Source organism: Hyperolius riggenbachi, chromosome 7, assembly GCF_040937935.1.
Source record: "Hyperolius riggenbachi isolate aHypRig1 chromosome 7, aHypRig1.pri, whole genome shotgun sequence".
Taxonomy (NCBI): domain Eukaryota; kingdom Metazoa; phylum Chordata; class Amphibia; order Anura; family Hyperoliidae; genus Hyperolius; species Hyperolius riggenbachi.
Window position 1 is genome coordinate 223,343,369 of NC_090652.1, and position 22,744 is coordinate 223,366,112.

The 22,744-nt window shown below is 46.2% G+C and overlaps 1 protein-coding gene across 4 annotated transcripts in view; it reads left to right on the forward strand.

Moving 5' to 3' along the window:
- The window catches only part of USP40 (ubiquitin specific peptidase 40), an 83,048-nt gene that overhangs the window by 54,732 nt on the left and 5,572 nt on the right, over positions 1-22,744 (forward strand). For all 4 annotated transcript variants that reach the window (XM_068245296.1, XM_068245295.1, XM_068245297.1 and 1 more), the window contains 8 exons: positions 1,157-1,231; positions 1,562-1,667; positions 5,777-5,871; positions 6,618-6,736; positions 8,722-8,787; positions 8,934-9,144; positions 10,065-10,163; positions 14,292-14,386. In XM_068245296.1, coding sequence (XP_068101397.1) covers positions 1,157-1,231; positions 1,562-1,667; positions 5,777-5,871; positions 6,618-6,736; positions 8,722-8,787; positions 8,934-9,144; positions 10,065-10,163; positions 14,292-14,386 — 866 coding nt within the window. The remainder of the gene's footprint in view (positions 1-1,156; positions 1,232-1,561; positions 1,668-5,776; positions 5,872-6,617; positions 6,737-8,721; positions 8,788-8,933; positions 9,145-10,064; positions 10,164-14,291; positions 14,387-22,744) is intronic.

Consider the following 22,744-nt stretch of genomic DNA (forward strand, 5'->3'; position numbering starts at 1 on the left):
TCTTGTAAAAATTTGCAACCATTCTTGGTCCAATTTCCTATCCGATACTTCCAGCTTTTTCACCCCTCTTACTGTACATAGTAAAAGGACTTCAGTGTTCCATTCTTTTTGTTATGAGAATTTACATTATACACTGGATGGCATAGCAATGCATTTAGGAGTTGATTTTATCTCTCTATATACCCTAAGGAGGAGGAGAGGGTAGTAACAAGGCTGGTAAAAACGGTGTTGGAAATTTGGGTGCATCAAGGGCCTCCGTATGTTATAATGGCGTGTACGGCTATAGCGGTGCTCATGCAGTAATCTGAGCGCTGTAGAGAGACGGAGCCCAAATTATGATAAAGAGTATCATTTGGCCGTCAGCAATAGCTTGCAGCCAAATTGCGTTTTACCCCCACAGTCCATGATGGCCTGGAGGGGGAATAATTTTTGCAGGAGCAGGGTAAGCCGTTTATCAGCTTCACCCTGCACCCAAATTTCCTAGTGCCTTAAAGAGAACACGAGGTGGGATTTAATTATGCTAGTGGGGCACAGAGGCTGGTTGTGCACACTAACACCAGCCTCTATTGCCCCATGGTGTGCCTCCAGGACCCCCGTGCCTGCCGCCATACCCCCCGCACAGCTGGCGACGCAAGCGTGACGCCAGCACAATGTTTACCTAAGCGCTGTCTGTCAGCGCTGCTCCTCCGCATCGGCGCTACCCGCCCGTGTCCCTTCCCTCCCGCTGATTGGAGGGAAGTGACGCGGGCGAGTAGTGCCGATGCGGAGGAGGCGGGGGAGCGGCGATGACAGACAGCGCTTAGGTAAACATTGAGCTGGCGACACGCTGTGTGTCGCCAGCTCTGCGGGGGGTATAGCGGCGGGCACGGGGGTCCTGGAGGCACACCATGGGGCAACAGAGGCTGGTGTTAGTGTGCACAACCAGCCTCTGTGCCCCATTAGCATAATTAAATCCCACCTCGGGTTCTCTTTAATTACATGGACATCTTAATGTAACCATAGCCCATTATTAAAAGACATAATTTTTGTTATATAGATTGTCTACTACATAAGTAGATGGATTCAAACTATTACAAGGGAATGACTTAAATTTTAAGTATTGTTTCGTTAAATATATAATATTTTATAATATAATAAAATTAAAAAATATTTCTAGGACTCATCATTGAAGGAGCTCAACATCGGATCTGGAGACACATTTGTTATAACGGAGGGAAGACTTCCGCCCAAGGTTTGTACTTGTCATATCTAAAATTACAAAAGTAATTTGCCTACATGTTCAGTTTTCCTTTTTGTATTCTTCATTTAAACACTATCTATAAAATTGTTTAAAAAAAAAAACTAGGGGCCTACTGCTACACCAGGGCTAAGCGAGGCCTACTGCTACACCAGGGCTATGCTGTTTTTATGTGTTAATACTTTATAAGTGTTTTCCTTTACAAAAGTTGTAATGTTTGTATTTTTGCTACAATTCTCTCAATAGTTTTTTTTTTTGTTTTGTTTTTTCACAAAAAATTTTTATCTGAGTTCTGTTTATGAATAAGATTTGCAATTCCTGTAGGGTTTCTTAAAGTTACCAATTTGGCTATACAGTGTGAAAATCCAGGAGATTTCTCTAAACCACATCAACAATCACCTGACTGCCTCACAGATTTCTCCGATAGAAGGTAAGAGGTACTAGTAATTTGAGCCATGGCTATAGCTAGGTTATGTATTTAGGATCTGCTGTTGCATTTGTAAATAGGTTTGATTAATGTGGTGAAGGGGTATGGGGGCATATTGGACAATGCAGTGGGGAGACTGTAATCCTATTTAAAGTAAACCAGAGATGTACATTAAGAAAGATTTGACACTTACCCAGGGCTTCCTCCAGACCCATAAGCACATGCGAGTCCCTTGCTGTCCTCCCACGGTCTGCCGTTCAGCCGCAATCAGCCCCGGTAACCCAGACTGACCCGACTGATCCAGTTACCCCGGCTGATCGCGGCTCAATGGCAGAACGTGGGAGGATGGCGAGGGACTCGCAAGTGCTTATGGAGCTGGAGGGAGCCCCGGATTTCTTAATCTATGTCTCTGGTTTACTTTAACCACTTTACCCCCACCCGTACAGATTTCTCCGTCCCTTTTTCCATCCTTTCACCACCAGGGATGGAGAAATCCGTACTTTCCGCGCTCCCGCTCGCTCTAGCGCACACTCCCGCTTGTAAACACGCCGCCGGCCGCTCGCCCGGAGATCAATGAACGGGAAAATCCATTCCCGTTCGTTGATCTAAGCCCCGCAATGATCCGCTGCTTCTCCGATTAGCAGTGCGATCATTGTGGAAAAAAAAACTTTCCCAGACTCCTAGTACTTCCTGCAAGCGTCCGGAAGGACGCTTGCAGGTCGCATTAAACAAAAAGTTACTGTTGCCATCTTGTGGCCAAATAGTTTAAACTACACCCTAAAGCATTTTTCACATACAAATAAATTAGTTTTACACAAAAAATTAACTCCTTACCTCCCACACTCCCCAATTTTTTATATTTTTTTTTTTTTTGTAATAAAAAAAAAAATTACAATAAAAAAATACATAAATAGTTACCTTAGGGACTGAACTTTTTAAATATTTATGTCAAGAGGGTATAACACTGTTACTTTATAAACTATGGGCTTGTAATTAGGGATGGACGCAAAACTGAAAAAAATGCACCTTTATTTCCAATTAAAATATTGGTGCCAAACATTGTGATAGGGACATAATTTAAACGGTTTTATAACCGAGACAAATGGGCAAATACATTTCATGGGTTTTAATTACAGTAGCATGCATTATTTAAAAACTATAAAGGCCGAAAACTGAAAAATAATAAATTTGTTCCCACATTTTTTCCTATTTTCCCATTAAAACACGTTTAGAATAAAATAATTCTTGGCATAATGTCCCACCTAAAGAAAGCCTAATTGGTGGCGAAAAAAACAAGATGTACCGTATATACTCGCAAGCAAGCCGAATTTTTGACCCCCCAAAAGTTGGGGGGGGTCGGCTTGCTTGCGAGCCACGTTGGTTGGTGGTCGCAGGCCGCCCCTACCCCGCCCGCTGCCGCCGCTGCTATTAGCTTACCCTGCGGCTGCCGGCTTCCAATAGTCCCCTCTCCGTCTCCCGGGCATGTAAATAGATCACAGCAGCTCGCTCCACGGCGGCTGCTGTGTGGTGACAGGATTGGAAGCTGTAGGCAGAGCGCTTTCCATAGCAACGGCGATACACATCGCCGTTACAGGAAGCCGCTCTGCCTACAGCTTCCTGTCATCACACAGCAGCCGCCGTGGAGCGAGCTGCTGTGATCTATTTACATGCCCGGGAGACGGAGAGGGGACTATTGGAAGCCGGCAGCCGCAGGGTAAGCTAATAGCAGCGGTGGCCGCGGGGGGCACTATACTAGCTATACTGGGCACTATACTAGCTATGGGGGGCACTAAATTAGCTATAATGAGGCACTATACTATCTATGGGGGGCACTATTCTAGCTATGAGGGGCACTATACTAGCTATGAGGGGCACTATACTAGCTATGGGGGGCACTATACTAGCTATGGGGGGCACTATACTAGCTATGGGGGGCACTATACTGGGCAATATACTAGCTATACTGGGCACTATACTAGCTATACTGGGCACTATACTAGCTATACTGGGCAATATACTAGCTATACTGGGGCACTATACTAGCTATACTGAGCACTATACTAGCTATACTGGGGCACTATACTGGGGCACTATACTGGCTATACTGGGGCACTATACTGGCTATACTGGGGCACTATACTAGCTATACTGGGGCACTATACTAGCTATACTGGGGCACTATACTAGCTATACTGGGGCACTATACTAGCTATACTGGGGCACTATACTAGCTATACTGGGGCACTATACTAGCTATACTGGGGCACTATACTAGCTATACTTGGGCACTATACTAGCTATACTTGGGCACTATACTAGCTATACTTGGGCACTATACTAGCTATACTGGGCACTATACTGGCTATACTGGGCACTATATTAGCTATACTGGGCACTACCTACCCATACTGGGCACTATACTAACTATACTGGGACACACTGAGGGGGATCACACGGCCAGCATTTCCTACCCCCGGCTAATATGAGGGTCAATCATTTTTTCCTGGTTTTTCAGCAAAAAGTTGGGGGGGGTCGGCTTATATGCGGGTCGGCTTGCTTGCGAGTATATACGGTAGTTCATTTCATTGCGATAAGTAATAATACAGTTATAGACGAAGGAGTGCTGAAAGGTGAAAATTGCTCTGGTGGTCAAGGGGTAAAACCCCTCAGTTGGGAAGTGGTTAAAGGACTACTGTAGGTGGGTCGGGGGAAAATGAATTGAACTTACCTGGGGCTTCTAATGGTCCCCCGCAGACATCCTGTGCCCATGCAGCCACTCACCGATGCTCCAGGCCCCGCCTCTGGTTCACTTCTGGAATTTCCGACTTTAAAGTCGGAAAATCACTGTGCCTGCATGGCCTTGTCCTCGCTCCCACTGACGTCACCAGGAGCGTACTGCGCAGGCACAGAACATACTGGGCCTGCACAATACACTCCTGGTGATGTCAGCAGGAGGGAGGGCGCTGCTACGCAGGCGCAGTGGTTTTTCGACTTTAAAGTTGATTCCAGAATTGAACCGGAGGCGGGGCCCGGAGCATCAGTGAGTGGCTGCACGGGCACAGGATGTCTGCGGGGGACCATTAGAAGCTCCAGGTAAGTTCAACTAATTTTCCCCCGACCCGCCTACAGTAGTTCTTTAACCTGCTGAGCGGTCTGGACGAGCTCAGCTCGTCCAGTACCGCCGGAGCCTGCCGCTCAGGCCCTGCTGGGCCGATTTGGCTCAAATAAAAAGCAGCACACGCAGCCGGCACTTTGCCAGCCGCGTGTGCTACCTGATCGCCGCTGCAGCGCGGCGATCCATAGCATGCAGCGGCGAAAGAGGGTCCCCCCAGCCGCCTGAGCCCAGCGTAGCCGGAACAAAAAGTTCCGGCCAGCGCTAAGGGCTGGATCGGAGGCGGCTGACGTCAGGACGTCGGCTGACGTCCATGACGTCACTCCGCTCGTCGCCATGGCGACGAGGTAAGCGAAACACGGAAGGCCGCTCATTGCGGCCTTCCGTGTTACTTCTGGCCGCCGGAGGCGATCAGAAGAACGCATCCGGAGCGCCCTCTAGTGGGCTTTCATGCAGCCAACTTTCAGTTGGCTGTATGAAATATTTTTTTTTTTATTAAAAAAAAACCCTCCCGCAGCCTCCCTGGCGATCTTAATAGAACGCCAGGGAGGTTAAAGTAAACCAGAGACGTAGATTAAGAAAGATTTGATACTTATCCGGGGCTTCCTCCAGCTCCATAAGCACGTGCGAGTACCTTGCCATTCTTCCACGGTCTGCTGTTCAGCCGCGATCAGCCGTGGTAACTGGATCAGTCGCGTCAGTCTGGGTTACCGGGGCTGAATGGGCCCCGGATAAGTTCAACTCCTTTTCCCCCCTGACTCCCCCACAGTATTCCTTTAAGAACTTTTGTTCTAAATTAATCTGTATCTCTTCTTTCTCCATTTCTCTCTTCTTTCTTTATTTGTGAAAATATATGTACACATACAATTGTTTGTTTCTTTTATAACTATCTATATCAGTTTAGTGACACAGACATGTACTATTAAATAAAACAAGCTAATGTATTAAAAAGTGTTGTGCCTGTCATTCACCAATTGGTTTGTGTGCCTTCCCTTTATAGATGGCTGCTCCCCAGATGAGTCTGACTCTGATTTCTCCTTTGTGGGCCACATAGAGATATCCAAAAATGCTTTTCTTCAAGAGCTGAAATTGCAGGTTTGTGAACATGTGCAGTATGTAGATACACTTAGTGGAAGTGGATTTACATTGCAATGTAAGCTTTCTGTGCATAGCGTAATTCACTAATCGATTCCCTGCCGCTACGAACGACCCTGGGGGACACGCGTGTTCCCCGGCTGCCAGAGTTGATTAGGAGAGAGGCAAGGGGAGGAGAGGAGGCAGAGCCGAAGCGGCGGCTTAATCTGTTACATTGCCGGGGGGCGGGGGAATTCATTAATTTAACGCCGCCGGGAGCAGAGAATCGTGTTCATTTCCCACATTGGCCGCAGGGGCACGGCCACTTCGCGTTTTGACCGGCCAGAACCCGAAGTGGCCAGACTTCGGGTTCTGGCTTTAACGTATACATCACTATTTACCAGCACATCAGGAACTATTTCAATCCCAGGTTAAAAAAAAAAAGTTAATCGATGGTGTTCCTTTAATCAGCACTGCTGAGATTAAGAAGTGCCTCAGACTGATTGTTAGGTTTGTACATGTTTCTATATTCTCTTGGTGGATCCACTACTGAAGTTTTGATGTTTGCAAAACTGCAGGTAGCAAAAAAGTCCTTTGCAGGTAGCAAGACATAAGCCTCTTCAGCCCTCTTCCGTGTGAGGAGGCATTCCTGTTTAGGGTCTCACGCTTACATGGGCTCCTTATTTTCTGTACTGTAGATGAAATGCTTGTGGTAGTTCTGTTCTGGGCTTCATTGACTTTGTTGCTCTCTTGTTACGTCTCTACAGGTCCTGACATTACCGCTTTTTGATGCTATTGGGATTCCTTCCCCTGACTTTCTCAGAATCTGGACTTTAGAAAATAAACGTTTGGCAAAAGTGTTACGTGACGACCACATGAAGATAAGGTATATAAAGCCATCCTTAGTGATGTTTTTATCTGTATATATGTTTTGAGTGATTAGAAAGACAGATGATTTAACACTTAATATTCCTACGCTGTACAGTGAGCTATTAAAATTGGTCATAATTATCTGATTGAAAAATGTACCTGTAGGGAGAAAAGCAGTTACTTCTTTGCAGTGGCATAACTACAATTAGTGGGGGGGCCCCGCAGCTAAAAGTCTATGGGGCCTCCTAAATATTCAAACCCTCTTCCCTGCCACAAAGGGTCATAAAACAAGTGTGGCCATTAGGATCGTCACACCCATAACAAGTGTAGCCACAAAAACACCTGATCTGAAGTATACTCCATGTATCGAAAAAGGGACGGTTAGTAGTTGGGGCCTCCCACTGCTCTGGGCCCACCTGTGATCTAGAGGGCACCAGCAAGTGCTGCTCCCCTCTAGTTACACCAGTGCGTCCTCTGCCTAGGTAAGCTCCTGATGGTCCCCAGATGTCCTCTTATTTCCCCTGCACTATGGTCCCTGTGATGTTTTCAGCAAGTGTCCTCTGCACCTTCCGGGCCCTGTGACTTCTAGTCACAAAAGTATGGGAAAGGTAAGAGGGTAGCAGACTACATTCCCATAGTTCTGATTACCAGAAGTTGTAGGACTTTGTGGCCACATTTAAAGATGTGTGTGGAGACTGTTATATTAATGATACGGCACTGACTGAGAAAGTTCCTACAGGAAAAAGAGAGGAGGACCCAGGACCAGCAGGAGTATGGCAAGGAGAATGTCTTCTCCTTTCAGGCTACTTTTTTTCCATTGCCCACATTTCTGCTTTAAAGTATTGTTTCAGTATCTCTGCATTTCGATAGTTTTGCTTCTTTATTATCTTATAAATCCCATTGTGCTAAGACAGCAAAGCGAGGGAATGTATAAGGTGAATATGGGCATTTCAGTAATGGATTGCTTACCAGTCAAGCTGAAATACATTACATCTGATGTGTTCTAGGATGAGAGTATCCAGGTGGACACAAGAAAGAGTATGTCTGAGACACTATTCACCGCCAGGTAGTATATTGCATTGAAATGGCTAAGTCCAAACTACCCTACCAGAGCTGAATGGATTAAATGCATACATAATGCCCTCCCATCAAACATTTTTTTACAGGAATGCGGCCTCCAAGTTCCATAGAATATGGGATAAATGGAGGGAGCGCTAGGTGGTGCTGTTGGGTATAGATTGTACCTGCCTGCTCTACAGTTGAGCATTAGATATGGTAGTATAACAGAAACAAGTGCTGTTAAATGGCAAGATCTGTCAGATATGAGATACCAATTTCAATTTTATTTCAACCGTTTTAGGGATTTTTACCCTGCCCACATGTGACCCATAAAAGCTTCTCTTGTATCTGTCATGCTGATCCACGCTAAGTGCATTCCTCCTCACTGGTGAGATGCAGTGCCCTGGCAACTTATAAATTAAAGTCAATGGGAACCTGAAAAAAAAAGCCAGATACTTACCTACGAAGAGGGAAGGCTCTGGGTCCTATAGAGCTTTCCTGCTCCTCTCACGGGTCCCTCGTTCCAGTGCTGGCTGCCCCGGTAGCAGTATTTGCTGGTGATGTCAGCAGGAGGGAGGGCGCTGCTCCCGAAGATGCACTCATGCAGGCGCAGTTCAGAGCCGCCCGTCTTCGGGAGCACTCGGCTCCTGAAGACTTCCGAAGCCGTCTCCAGTGGGGGATTCAAACGGAGGAGCTAGCAGCACTACAACCAGAGGACTGAGAGAGGAACGGGAAGGTTCTATAGGACCCAGAGCTTTCCCTCTTCTTAGGTAAGCATTTGGCTTAATTTTTTTTTTTTTTTTTTAACAATGTTATTTTATTGTTCTGACTTAATTTTTAACAGATTCCCATTGACTTTAAAAAATAAAAAATTTAACATTTTTATAAATATTTTACATTTTATAAGAAATTAAATGAAATGTATGTATCTGTTCTGTTTAGTGACTACAAGCTGGGTATCAGGACCACACTGTGTGCAGAGCCTCTGCAGGCAGAGGAGATTTTGAGGTAAGCCTTGTATTTGCATACCCTTTAGTAGACATGTAGAAAGTGGATATACAGTATGTGTGCATGACATGCTGCCTAATTTCACCAAAGAAACGAACAAAAGAAAATTCATCCATTAATAATGTATTTTTGTCATGTCCTTTTAGCCACCAAGATCTGCTCCTGAGGGTCCAACTCTCTGTGCCAGGAGAACGACGTTACTTCCCCCCGGTGGACATTGCCTGGGACGTCTCTCATGGATGTACAGCTTCTGCCTTGCGCCAGAGAATTGCCAATCACTACTCACTGCCGGCAGATAAAGTGGAGATTGCGAAGTACTTCCCTGAAAAACATGAGTGGCTTCCAATATCCAGTTGGGTGAGGCTCCACTTGTCAGTATGTTTTGGGGTATTTAAGTGCGAGTATACTTCATATGAGGATCCTCCAGAAAGAAACGCCTGTTTGCTTTTATTTGCCAGTCAAGGTATTATTTCAGTGTAATTTAATCTGTATCTGTCAGGTTAGTCTCTGCTCTCCCTGGGTCGCTTGTCATGTGACTGTAGAATGCCAGTAGCTGTGTTTTTAGCAGCATTAAAGTGGTATGAAATTCAAAAAAATTACATTTTTGCTCTAAAACATTAGACTTAGTGAAAAGCTAATATTATCAGATTGACCTGTAATTAAGTACACACAAACGCACATGCATGCACGCACGCACACACATACACATACTCACCCATACACAAAGACACACACCCGCATGTGCCGACCTAGTCCACTGCAGATCATGTGATGGAAGCATGACCAAGTCATAGGTGAGGAGTTTGATGCTACCACTTTGGGATTCCAGGCAGTTTTTCCAAACTTTAGTAAATTGTGCTGGGCACTTACAGTGTGAGTACAGCATCTTGCAAAATAAACCTTTTTTAAACCATACATACTGGTGGTGACATGCCTTTATCTTAAAAAGGGGGTTCCTTATATTGCATAACTAATAAGGGCCTCATTTTAAGTTCTGCCAAGTGCACCGCAGCATAAGCATGTGAGCATTTTAATATAACAAATGCATGCATGTTGTGTATGTAGCAAAGTTTTAAATGTTTTTTTTCCATTCTTTTCACGTTTTCAGTTTTCAGAAAATGCCACTAGAATTGTGGTGTTATTCAGCATTATGTATTTATACACAGAGATCTGTTTCTCTTTTACAAACACTGCACCTCTGGTCTTCACTTTCTATCTGCGTTCTTCTAAGCACCACATCTTGGTTTATGTTTGCTTGTCCTCTATTTTGAATTAAGACTCAGCAAGTTTCCAAGAAGAAGAAAAAGAAAAAGAAAATAGAAAGCCTGCAGGGGGCACCTTATCATCTAAAGGATGGTGATATTATTGGGGTAAAGGTGAGTAATCCTTATGGTAAACTGGAACTCAAACTGGACTTGTGAAAAGCTTCTTTACTTGTGGCTAGAATGGTGATGGTTACATGAGGGGATAAAAATGAAATACTTATACTTGCCCAAGAAGTGGAAGCCTCTGGTCCAGGGCTGCGCAGTGGTCTCGAGGAGAACATGGAAAGCCTCTGGAGGATCTACAAAGGTAAGTACAGTGCATCCGGAAAGTATTCACAGCACATAACTTCTTCCATATTTTGTTATGTTACAGCCTTATTCCAGAATCGATTAAATTCATTTTTTCCCTCAAAATTCTACACACAATACCAAATAATGACAACGTGAAAAAAATGTACTTGAAGTTTTGGCAAATTTTTTTCAAAATAAAAAAAAAACCTGGGAAATCACATGTACATAAGTATTCACAGCCTTTGCTCATGCTTTGTCGATGCACCGTTGACAGCAATTACAGCCTCCAGTCTTTTTGAATTTGATGCCACAAGCTTGGCACACCTATTCTAGGCCAGTTTCATCCATTCCATTCCTATTTGCAGCACTTATCAAGCTCCATCAGGTTGGATGGGAAGTGTTGGTGCACAGCCATTTCAAGATCTCTCCAGAGATGATTAATCGGATTCAAGTCTGGGCCACTCAAAGACATTTACAGAGGTGTCCTTAAGTATCTCCTTTGATATCTTAGCTGTGTGCTTAGGGTCATTATCCTGCTGGAAGATGTACCATCATTCCACTCTGAGTTCAAGAGCGCTCTGGAGCAGGTTTTTTTTTTTTATCCAGGATGATTCTGTACATTGCTGCAGTCTTCTTTCCCTTTATCCTGACTAGTCTCCTAGTCCTTGCAGCTGAAAAAAATATTCCTACAACATGTTACCACCACCATGCTTAACTGTAAGGATGGTATTGGTCTGGTGATGAGCGGTGCCTGGTTTCCTCCAAACGTGATGCCTGGCAATCACACGAAATAGTTTAATCTTTGTCTCATCAGATCAGAGAATTTTGTTTTTCATGGTCTGAGAGTCCTTCAGGTGCCTTTTGGCAAACTCCAGGCTGGTTGCCATGTGCCTTTTATTAAGGAGTGGCTTCCGTATGGCCAATCTACCATACGGGCCTAATTGGTGGCTTGCTGCAGAGATGATATTCCTTCTGGAAGGTTCACCCCTTTCCACAGAGAACCTTTGGAGCTCTGACAGGGTAGCCATCTGGTTCTTGGTTACCTCCCTAACTAAGGCCCTTCTCCCTGATTACTCAGTTTAGATGGCTGACCAGCTCTAGGAAGAGTCCTGGGGGTTTTGAACATTTTCCACTTACGGATGATGGAGGCTCATTGAGACCATCAAAGCAGCAGAAAATTGTCTGTAACCTTTCCCAGATTTGTGCCTTGTGACAATAATGTCTCGGAGGTCTACAGACAACTTGACTTCATGCTGGTTTGTGCTCTGACATGAACTGTCAACGGTGGGGCCTTGTATATAGACAGGTGTGTGCCTTTCCAAATCGCGTCCAATCAACTGAATGTACCACAGATGGACTCCAACTAAGCTTCAAAAACATCTCAAGGATGATCGGGGGAAACAGGATGCACCTGAGCACAATTTTGAGCTTCATGGAAAAGGCTGTAAATATACAATATACAGTATGTACATGTGCTTTGCCAAAATCTCAACTTTTTCCACATTGTCATTATGTCAAAAAAGGCCAACCTCAATGTCTAGTGGCCACCTCCCTCCCTTATTAAGTTCCCTGGTGTCCAGTGCCCCTCACCCCCTTCTCTACTCTATACAGCTCCCTGGTGTCTAGTGCCCCACGCCCTATATACAGTTCTCTGGTGTCTAATGACCCCCTTCCCCCTACAGTTCCCGGGTGTCTAGTGCTTTTTCCCTCCCTCCACCATATGGCTTCCCTGATGAACTAGGGCTTCAGTCCCAATATAGCTTCCCTGGTGGTCTAGAGTGGGCCAAACATAATGCAAAGTGGGGAAACCACTTGTGGGCCTAATTTGATGGCACTGTGGGCTAGAGTTTGACATATGTGCTGATCAAGGAATATGGATTGTGAATAGCTGTTCTAGTTAGGGATGTGTAGTCAGCAATGATGGAATGATGCAGCTGGATGCAGACAGGTCAATCAATATAGATCCATGTGCCCCTTGTGAATCGTGCAGGTATCCTGGGTGTCCCAACCTCTTCAGCTAAATCGGGGGTCGAGTCCTGTGTGGAGGCGGGTGGACAGCGTCCACCTGCTTTTTTCAGAGAGTGGACGCCGTCCACCCTGGCTTGTGTGGAGGGGAGCAGCGCAGAGAAGGAGAGCTATGGGGACAGCGGGGAAGGGCGGACGTCTCCCTCCCCCCCCCCTCCCTCACCTTCGTGCTCCCCTTCCTGCCTCTCCCCTCCGGTGTTTTCAAATGTCGGGCCGTCGGCTAAAGTGGGCGGAGACTTACCGCCTTCTTCCAGCCGCAAGGGACGCGGCGCTCTGTGTGCGGCTAGAAGACCAGACTAGCCGCACAGAGCGGAGCGTCCCTTGCGGCTGGAGCGCGGTAAGTCTCCGCCCACTTTAGCCGCCGGCCCGACATTTGAAAACACTGAAGGGGAGAGGCAGGAAGGGGAGCACGAAGGTGAGGGGGGGGGGGGAGACGTCCGCCCTTCCCCGCTGTCCCCATAGCTCTCCTTCTCTGCGCTGCTCCCCTCCTGCTGGGGGCACACCTGGCTACCTGGGCACATATCCCTCTGCCTACATATACTGGGCACATATCCCTCTGCCTACATATACTGGGGACATATCCCACTGGCTACATATACTGGGCACATATCCCTCTGCCTATATATACTGGGCACATATCCCACTGGCTACATATACTGGGCACATATCCCTCTGCCTATATATACTGGGCACATATCCCACTGGCTACATATACTGGGCACATATCCCACTGGCTACATATACTGGGCACATATACCCCCGCCTACATATACTGGGCACATATACCCCTGCCTACATATACTGGGGACATATCCCACTGGCTACATATACTGGGCACATATCCCTCTGCCTATATATACTGGGCACATATCCCACTGGCTACATATACTGGGCACATATACTGGGGACATATACCCCTGGCTACACATACTAGGCAACTATACCTCTGGCTACATATACTGGGGACTACTATACTCATGGCTACTTATACTGGGGACTACTATACTCATGGCTACTTATACTGGGGACACCTATAGACCTGGCTACCTGTGCTGGGGGTACCTATTTTGGGGGAACTGCTGTCAGATTATCTGCATTTTTGTGGAACCACTGTTATGTATTTTGGGGAACAGCTGCCAGATTATGTGTATGTTAGGGAAACGGCTGCTGCCAGATTACGTGTATTTTGGGGAACTGCTGCCAGATTGTGTATGTTTGGGGGACCACTACTGCCAGATTATATGTCTTTCGGGTGTTACGTGTATTTTGGGTGGTCCGCTGCCAGGTTTCGCGTATTTTGGGGAACTGCTTCCAAATTGTGTATGTTGGGGGAACTGCTGCTGCCACATTGTCTATTTTGGGGGAACCACTTCCATATTATCTGTATTTTGGAGGAACTTTGGAGGTCTTTTTGGTGAAATGCTGTCAGATTACATCTATTTTTGGGGGATACACTACGGCAGAGCTCAAACTTCCTCGGCAGACATTTTACATCACTGCTAAGGTCATGTATATTTGGCCCCACCCATGACCACGCCCACGTTATGCTTGACCATGCCCATTTTTTGGCGCGGCGCAAGGGTTTTCCAAGTGAGTCCACTCACTTCTTTTCCCAGGACTAGACCCCTGAGCTAAATCCCACAGCCACCACAAGATAATCCAGAGTTGGCAAGCCTCTTACTTTCACACCAGTGATATTAGTTGAAAAATTGGTGGCAACAGTATTGTAGGTATGCAAGATATAGGTTAAGGAGATTTAGCTGAGCGTATTGGTGGTGGCAATGACAGTTTCATGGAGGGTAGAGATGGTTATCAGCTGTTATGCGGTACAGATCATTATTAGGTGAGAAATTTAAGTAGTGGTAATTAATGTTTTGTGGCATTGATTAAAGCGGAATATGAATATGGTTGTACTTTTGGTAGAACCTTTTGCTGGATGACCGAATAGACTTCAGTTCAGAAAATGACTGCATAGCCAAGGAAAATCAAAGAAAACTCGCAGAAAGCAAGACAAATGGGTAAGAAATCATTTCATATTCTAATACTCTTCTCAGACATTTGACTTTTATACAGGGCTGTGTAGTCGGAGCAATTTGTTTTGGTACTTGGAGTCGAGAAAAATGCATGTCCTGTCCGGCTCTCAGTGAATGTTCCTCCAGCCTCCTCAGTTCAGCTGCCCTCAGGCTCAATGTGGTCTCCAACTCCTTATGTGCAGTGTAGGTAGGCAGCCAGCCAGCAAGGGTCCTGCTTTCCACTTCCTCGCATCTCTCAGCCAGGTCACAGCTTGTTGTCTTGTCTTACACCCCCCCCCCCCCAAATTTTGGAGCCAGAAAAAAGGGACACTAAAACCTGCCCTATACCTTTAACGATTCCACAATTTAACAAGTGGCGTGCCCCCTCCCCTATACAGTTCCCTGGTGTCTAGTGCTCCCAATGGAACTATGTACCAATTTAAAAAAAACTTTTTAAACTAAACTTTTCCTAAAGGAGGTTCATTAAAGGGTACCTTAGCCCTCCTTTAAAAATGATGCCGTGTGTGTGTGTGTGTGTGTGTGTGTGTGTGTGTGTGTGTGTGTGTGCGTGTGTGCGTGCGTGCGTGCGTGCGTGCGTGCGTGCATAGGTTTGCCGCATCTCTTGTGGCCTGGCGTCTTCAACAGTTCACCCACTGTGTCTCAAAGGGTGGGCACCCTTTGACCTGGACATACTGTGCTGCACATGCGCAGTATGTCCTATTGGGCTTCCTGTGATGGCACTCGTCAGCATGAAGACATGCCCGGCATGTGCTCCACCGGCGCTGTCACAGGAAGCCCAATAGGACATACTGCGACTGTGCAGCACAGTATATCCAGGTCAAAGGCGCACCTCCCCACACACAGAGCATTATTTTTAAATTAAGGTATCATTTAATTGTGTGGGCTTTTGGGGGTGAGCAGGAGCTCAGTAGCCACCCCCCAGTCTATATGGAGGCCTCTATTTTCTCTATCACTTTGCCAGAGAACCACAATGATGTCCCTGGCAGCCATAATGCATGCCTAGGAGGTGCAATTCAAGCCGGGAGCTGTAACCATATCAACTACAATTCCCAGCATGCATTGTGGCTGCCAGGGACACAGCATGTCACTGTGGAAATTTCAACCTGCGGCACAGAGACCCATAAGATGGAGGCTTCCATATGGGGGGGAATTACTAAGCAGCCCCCATAGGTAAGTAGATACACGCTGCACGCAGGGCCCGGATTTGTACTCTTTACCACCCAAGGCCACTGTCACCAGCCTCCCCCCTCCAGTATAGGTAGTGAGATGACCCCTCCCCTATTCTCTCCAGTATAGGTAGCCAGATGACCCCTCCCCCCTTCCCTCTAGTATAGTATCCCTTCATCACTCCTTTTCCCACTTCTCCCCTTTCAGTATAGGTAGCCAGCTTGCTTTCACACCGCAGCAGCCATCAGTGTCACTCATTTCTCTGCTCATCTCCAGTGCAGAAGCTTCCTTTTCCCCTGTGTCTCCAATGCTGCCCAAATCCATAGCCGCTGGCCACAATGCAAGCGTGTAGAGAGAGCAAGGCGACTGCTGCACAGGTGGCTAGCAGCAGAGTGCCACGGTCAGGCGCTCGCCTGATCTCCCTGCATTGCAGCATTTGCAAGTTTGCAAATGCATAAGTTCAGCCTGTTGCTTTGGTGCCCTTGCTCCTGTGGTGCCCTTGGCCATGGCCTAGGTGGCCTTGTCCTAAATCCGGCCCTGGCTGCATGCCTGCACCCAAAAGCCTACACAGTTAACAAACCTTGCTTAACATTTAAAGTACTGAGTATTCTTTAACAAAATGGTGATTAATGTAACAAACTGGTAGCTCACCAGTGTTAGTTGTTGATTTGTTATAAAGCCTGTGCACTCTCACGAAGGAGCATGTACTTCTATAGGGATACCAGCCAGGGCCTCTCAGCTACTCTACATGACACAAAACTACTCTCTCAATAAACATTCCTTTTTGAAATGTTAGCCTTGCAGGGTTGGGTGACAGTGGTCTCTGCCTGATGCTGAATAGCACAAGAATTCTTGATAAGAGGACAAGATAGGAGAGTTGTGAGGCTGGGCTATATGGTAGTAACGTTTGCAGCCTATGAGACTCCAGACTAAAGCTGTGCAGAAGATCAGAGAGTAACAGGAGAGAGCAGAACAGCTTCACAGCCACAGACAGCCTCACAGCTCTGGAGCACGCTCAGCCCATCATACAGCTCTGCCACCAGGAAGAAGCGTGGCTGTGTGCAACTTTTAAACCCGTTCTGGTGCCTGGTTACTGCACCAATCGGAAGGCTGCTAGTCAGGGGGATGGAGATCATGGTCACAGCAGCATACCACAGCTAGAGCCAGCCGGATGCATCTGCACTATTCCTGATGCTGACAGCCAGGATTGAGCTAGCCCGAAAACAAACAGTAAGTCCGTGACGGGGGCCGGCCAGCAGGGGGGGGCAGCTTTGAAGTGAGCGGCCACAGTACGACACTAATCGCGAGGCTGCAGCTGCGCACACAGGCTCTCTGTCACTGCGGTGTGGTCTGCACCTGTCCCGCACAGCCCTAATTACTTAGGAACAGGGCGGCCCGGGGGGGAAATCGTCCCCCTGGGCAGTCCGCGCCTGGTGGCAGGGCTACATGCTGGAACCTGGATGATATGGGGCACAAGTAAATTTTATACAGATAACTTGCTGGGGCATTCACATTGGCAATGACAGGCTGGGATGGCTGACAGGGTAGAGTGTCAGCTTCCTTGACAGGAGCTTTTTGTTCCCAAAAGCAGATAACTTCTTAATATAACTTTAAAATTCCTAAGCTTTGGCAGTGATGAAATGCTGATGTTACATACTTTCAATCAACGAGATTGTTATATGCAAATTGGAGGAGTCAGTGGAATCCGAAACTGAGGAGTTTGTCGGAGAATTTTTGTACCGACTCCACAGCCCTGCTTTTATATAAAGCTGGCCATACACTGGTTAATGTGGCCAAAAGATTAATCACTCTCAGATCACTGGCTGATCAGAGAGGGATCTATCTGATCGTATCCCTCCACACACTGTACTCAGATTTTCAGTAGATTTCAGCATGACACAGATTGAAAATTTGTGTGCACTGCCTGCCAAGTCCCCAGGTTTCCCAGTCCCAACCTCCTCAAATCACATGACTAAACACTAGAGGCCAAACACTAGGGGCACAGTGGCACGTACATTATGTGACCACTACAGGCCTCTAGTGTTTAGTCAGGTAACACAAAGCTCCCCATTAGTGAAGGGAAAGGGAGAAGCCCCGCCGGTGGAGAGAAGACATGGGAACGTAAGCTCTGCTGCTATGTTAGTCAGCCGAAATCGAATGTCGCACTCCCAACCCGCCAATCCAGCAATCAATCACCTAAAATTAATTGATTGGGAATCATGTGCGGCCTCAATGTCTAGCAGATACGGACAAATGATCGAAAAATATCGTTAAACATTGACACGTGTGCGGCCAGCCTAAGAGTAATATCTCCGAGTACATAAATTGTTAATTCAATTATCAATTTGAGTGTATTCGTCATATAAAGTTGATGCTTAAGCAGCTCCATCTATTAATACCCAGGATGTGAATCATGAGGGAGCAGCCCCTGCAATGGTTGGGGGGAGAGGCCAGACTTCTTCCTTCCTCCTCCTTCACCAGGCCCCCCCTTCAGTGCTCCCCATTCAGACCTACAGAATAGCACTGTGGCGGTGATGGAGCTTGGCTTACCTATACCGCCATCAGGTCTCCGGTGCTCCCACTGCAGCCACTAGGTGTCACTATGTGCTCACTGCCTTTCTCTCGGGTCTGATGCACCTCACTTTACATGCAGAGAAATTCAGACAGAAAAGAAGGCAGATACAGTGACATCTTGTGGCTGCAGTGGGGACGCCAGAGAGACCTGACAGAGGAATAGGTAAGATGAACTCTGTTACCGCCGCTGCACTGATCTGTAGGTCTGAGTGGGGAACAAGAAGGCAGGGGGCCCTGGTGGTTAAAGGAAAATAGTCTAGGCTCCTCCCCCCTGCTGGACAGAAGAGTAGGGGGGGGAGGGGTAACTAGTGTAATTATGCCCCTGCAGAGCACTATTTACACACCCTTTTTGACATTTTAGAGTGCCAAACGGATAACAAAAAAAAAAAAGAGCAACAGATCCAGGTTAATAAGAGAAATGTCAGAATGCCCCACTTTTCCCCTCTCTGTGGTTTAGTGTTGGTAATGACACCGCTGTGTTACAGCCTGTGGGCTGCTCTTGCGATTTGCACCATTGACATTACTGGGTGTGGTGGAAAACAAGCTAGAGCAAACAGTTGTTGGCACACCTATTACTTTCCCTTGCCTGAAGCCTCAATTACATGATGTACAAGGATCACAGTGCGGATGATTTATGTCACCTTTATTAATTTCCTGCAGCCATTACTGTACAATAATTTTGTAAATGATAGGCCTAATTTGCCCAGCTACTCACATGTGCAAGGATTCATTCTGTACAGCTCTTTGTAAATCTCCTTTGTGAATCCTCTGCTGGGGCTTCCCCAACAAGGCATGTAAAGGCTAACTGATAACATTTTCTGAGGTATAGTTTTCATCAGGCCTATTTAAAAATCTGTAAATAAGAAGCACTTTGTTTCTGTGCCGTGGATTCTCCCCTGGAGCTTGGCTGTAAAATATCCAGACAGCAAGGTTGTATATCACCTCATTACTCTGCAATCTGGCCCAGTAATTCGGCTGGTTGGGGCAGGCGCAGTACGCCGCGTGCGATCCTGGGAGCGTTCTGCGCCTGGGTACCGTAGTAGTACTGGGCAGGCACAGAATTCTCTCACAATGGAACGTGCGCGCACATTGAGCCCTGACTCCCAATATGAACAGGCAGATTGCGGAGGAACGAGGTGGCGGAGGAGGACAGTGAGGAACTGATCAGCGTCAATGGGGCTAGAGGAAGCAGGTATGTATAAAACGTATTTTATCCTTCATCTCTGGTTAAACTTACAGTACACCGGAACTAAGAGCGATATGGTGGCTGCCATTTTTTTTCCTTTTAAATAATACCAGTTGCCTGGCAATCCTGCTAATCTTTTTGGCTGTAGTAGTGTCTGAACCACACACCTGATCAGTTCAGTCAGAAACACCTGATATGCATGCATGCATGTTCAGAGTCTAAGGTTAAAAGTATTAGAGGCAGAGAATCAGCAGGACAGCCAGTATATCTGCATTGTTTAAAAGGAAATCAATATGTCCGTTTCCATTTCCCTCTGAGTTCAAGTAAACCTGAACCACGAGCAGGGTTTTAATGATATGGGTTTTTTTGTTGCAGATGCTGTGACTAATGTCACAGCACAAACCTCACCATGGTTGGCCCCCTAGGGTCCCTGCTCTGCCACGTCGACATTTTTGACTTGAATAGAAAGTCGATGCGGAGAGGAAGTGGCAGTTTCTCCCCAGCGCCGTCTCTATCATTTCCTGGTTGTCATCTCGTCCATGTAAATTCTGCTACTCTACTAGTGTACGAGCTGTAAATGTGGGTGCATCTTGTGGTGCTCAGGCACATTACAGCCAGTCCCTGCTTATACAAAACGCGCAGTGTGATGCCAGAATTGCCATTGACCCGGAAGTACTTACGGGGTCAGCGTCATTGCTGTGCATGTGCCGTAATTAGGAAGTATAATTACAGCGAAACAGGAGACCTGGCGTGCCTGAAATTATGGCAAGGGAAATCCTGAGAAGGTAAGTAATACCACTCTGCTCTCTTTCTGACGGGTCATTTTTACACGTTCAGGTGTACCGTACTTTAAGGCAAACCTAAACTCAAAAATCAAAAATGAAAATAAGAATACACACGTCATACTTACCTCCATCATAGTCTGCTCATCAATCTCTTCCTCCTCTCTGTGTGCTATTTCTCCACTGTGATTGTTGGAATTCTCCATCCTCCATTTTAAAAATGCTGATGACCTTGTAACAACTTCCAGGTCATCATTACCTTAACCAGTATTATCCCTAGCCATAGGGAAACATGGTACATTAACATGCACATCATTTGCACTGTCAGTTATAACTGACAGCAACTGATAAAATGAAAAAGGGCCCTAAGGCTTTCATTCATTCGTTGCAAGGAGAAAATAGTAAGCTTCTGAGAGGAATTGATGGCGAGGTAAGTATGTAATATTCATTTGCACATACATCATGTATTTATTTTAAATAATTTTACTCTGTTCAGGTTCACATTGATGGTTATGGGTGCTTTAATTGACATTTGCATCCAGGGACTACAGCATAACAGGCGTATCATTCAGGAGTAGGGGCTTGGCTTAACTCTGCTTTTCTGGTGTCATTCTGAACTTTTGGTTTTAGTACATTGAGGCAATGACCTGGAGCAAGCTTGCAGGCAATACATTCACACTTGGCCTATATTTGTATTCTGAGTCAGTGAGACAAGCTGATTGCTTGAAGGCTGATGACTTGTAAGACGGCCAGGAAACTAGCTATTGTCTTTAGATAGTTCACAAGATAGTTCACAATAATATTCTTTATATAGTACATTTTCTGTCTTATTAGTGTACATTTTCAGTTTTCAGTTGTATGCAGACATCATGAAAGGGTGTCATTTTTTATAGATACATTAAACCAAATGCTAAACGGGAACTAAATGCTTAAAGGCAACCTAAAGTGAGAAGTACTGTATATGGAGGCTGCCAATATTTATTTCCTTTTAAACATTACCAGTTGCCTGACAGCTATGGTGATCTATTTGACTGCAGAAGTATCTAAATAACACCAAAAACAAGCATGCCGCTAATTTTGTCAGATCTCACAATAATGTCAGAAACGCCTGATATGCTGAATGTTTGTTCATGGTCTATGGCTAAAAGTATTAAGCCTCATCTACACGGGTAGATGAGGCTCTGATCCGGCAGCTCGATTAGCCGCCGGATCGCCTCTTCCGCGTCCCCGCTCGCCCGCGCATGCGCCGGATTCGTTACCCACTCGTCCCCGAGCCGCTTATCTTCCGCTCGATTCCCTGCCATTGTCCCCTCTCGGGGAATGAGCAGGGAATCAGCGGTAGCAAGATCCGATCTGTCTGATCTTAACAATCGAGCCGCTCAATTGATAAACCACATCGCCGCCTCATCTACGCGTGTAGATGAGGTTTTAGGGGCAGAGGATCAGCAGGGCAGCCAGGCAACTAGTGTTGACTAAAAATAAATAAATATGGCTGTCTCCATATTCCTCTCTCTTCAGGTTCCCTTTAAGGGCATAATGTAGTGATTTGTTGCTACCTCCTCTCCCCAGGTATCTGTCTGACTGGCCAGGTTCTACTGCTGAGGAGCTAGGTGGCATTCATGTGCACATGCTACCTAGAATTAGTGCACTGGAGCTACAACCAATCAGAAATGGAGGGGTGGTCAGGCACCTGTAAGGGGGGGGGGGGGGCGACATTACTGCACTATGGAAAATGGCTTCTCTCACCAAGGCTTGTGATGATTTGCTGTTTCCTGACAGTACATCTCTTTTCCATGGTCCTATGGCCTCCTCCCCCTCCCAGGTGCCTGTCTTACATGCTGGCATTCTGACTATGCCACCCTATTTGTGTCCAGTTGGTTAGAACTCCCATCCACTACAACTAGGCAGCCTGTGCACATGGGCTTACCACCTAGGGTTAAACTATAGGGAGCTCTGATCAGCTGGAAGCAGCAGAGAAACTGCAGTCAGAGCTCTGGCATGTCAGACAAGCTCCTAGGAAGGATGTTGGCCTTGCATGACTGTACTATAGTATATACATACCTCCCAACTTTTTGAGGAGAAAGTAGGACACTTAAGCCATGCCCCTGCTACACCCCTGATCACACCCCCATCACACCCCTAGTCACGCATACCATAAAGATTTCATAAGAAAAATGTTGTTTTATAATTTAAACACTGGTCCTTTCTATGCTGGATCATTTTCCTTCATATTAAAATTAGTAATGTATCAATTTAAAGGATGTGATTAAAGTTTAGAGTCAATCAAACACATTTTTTAGTAGAGAAATAAATATATATTTACATAGTAAGAGGGACAAAGTCCTGAAAGAGGGACAAATGAGGAGAACAGAGGGACAGGGCTCCCAAAGAGGGACTGTCTCTCCAAAAGAGGGACAGTTGGGAGCTATGGTATATAGCTGCTGTGCCAGGCAAGATGGAATCAGCATTAGCCTTGATTAAGAAACTCTACATACTACTCCTTGTGCACAAACTTTATTTAGCCCCAAGATGCCGGTAACAGTACAATTTTGAAAAAGGAGAAGCTGACGTGACGTGGCCCAATCAACCCTGACTATTTGCATATATATATATATATATCTCACCAGGGCCCTA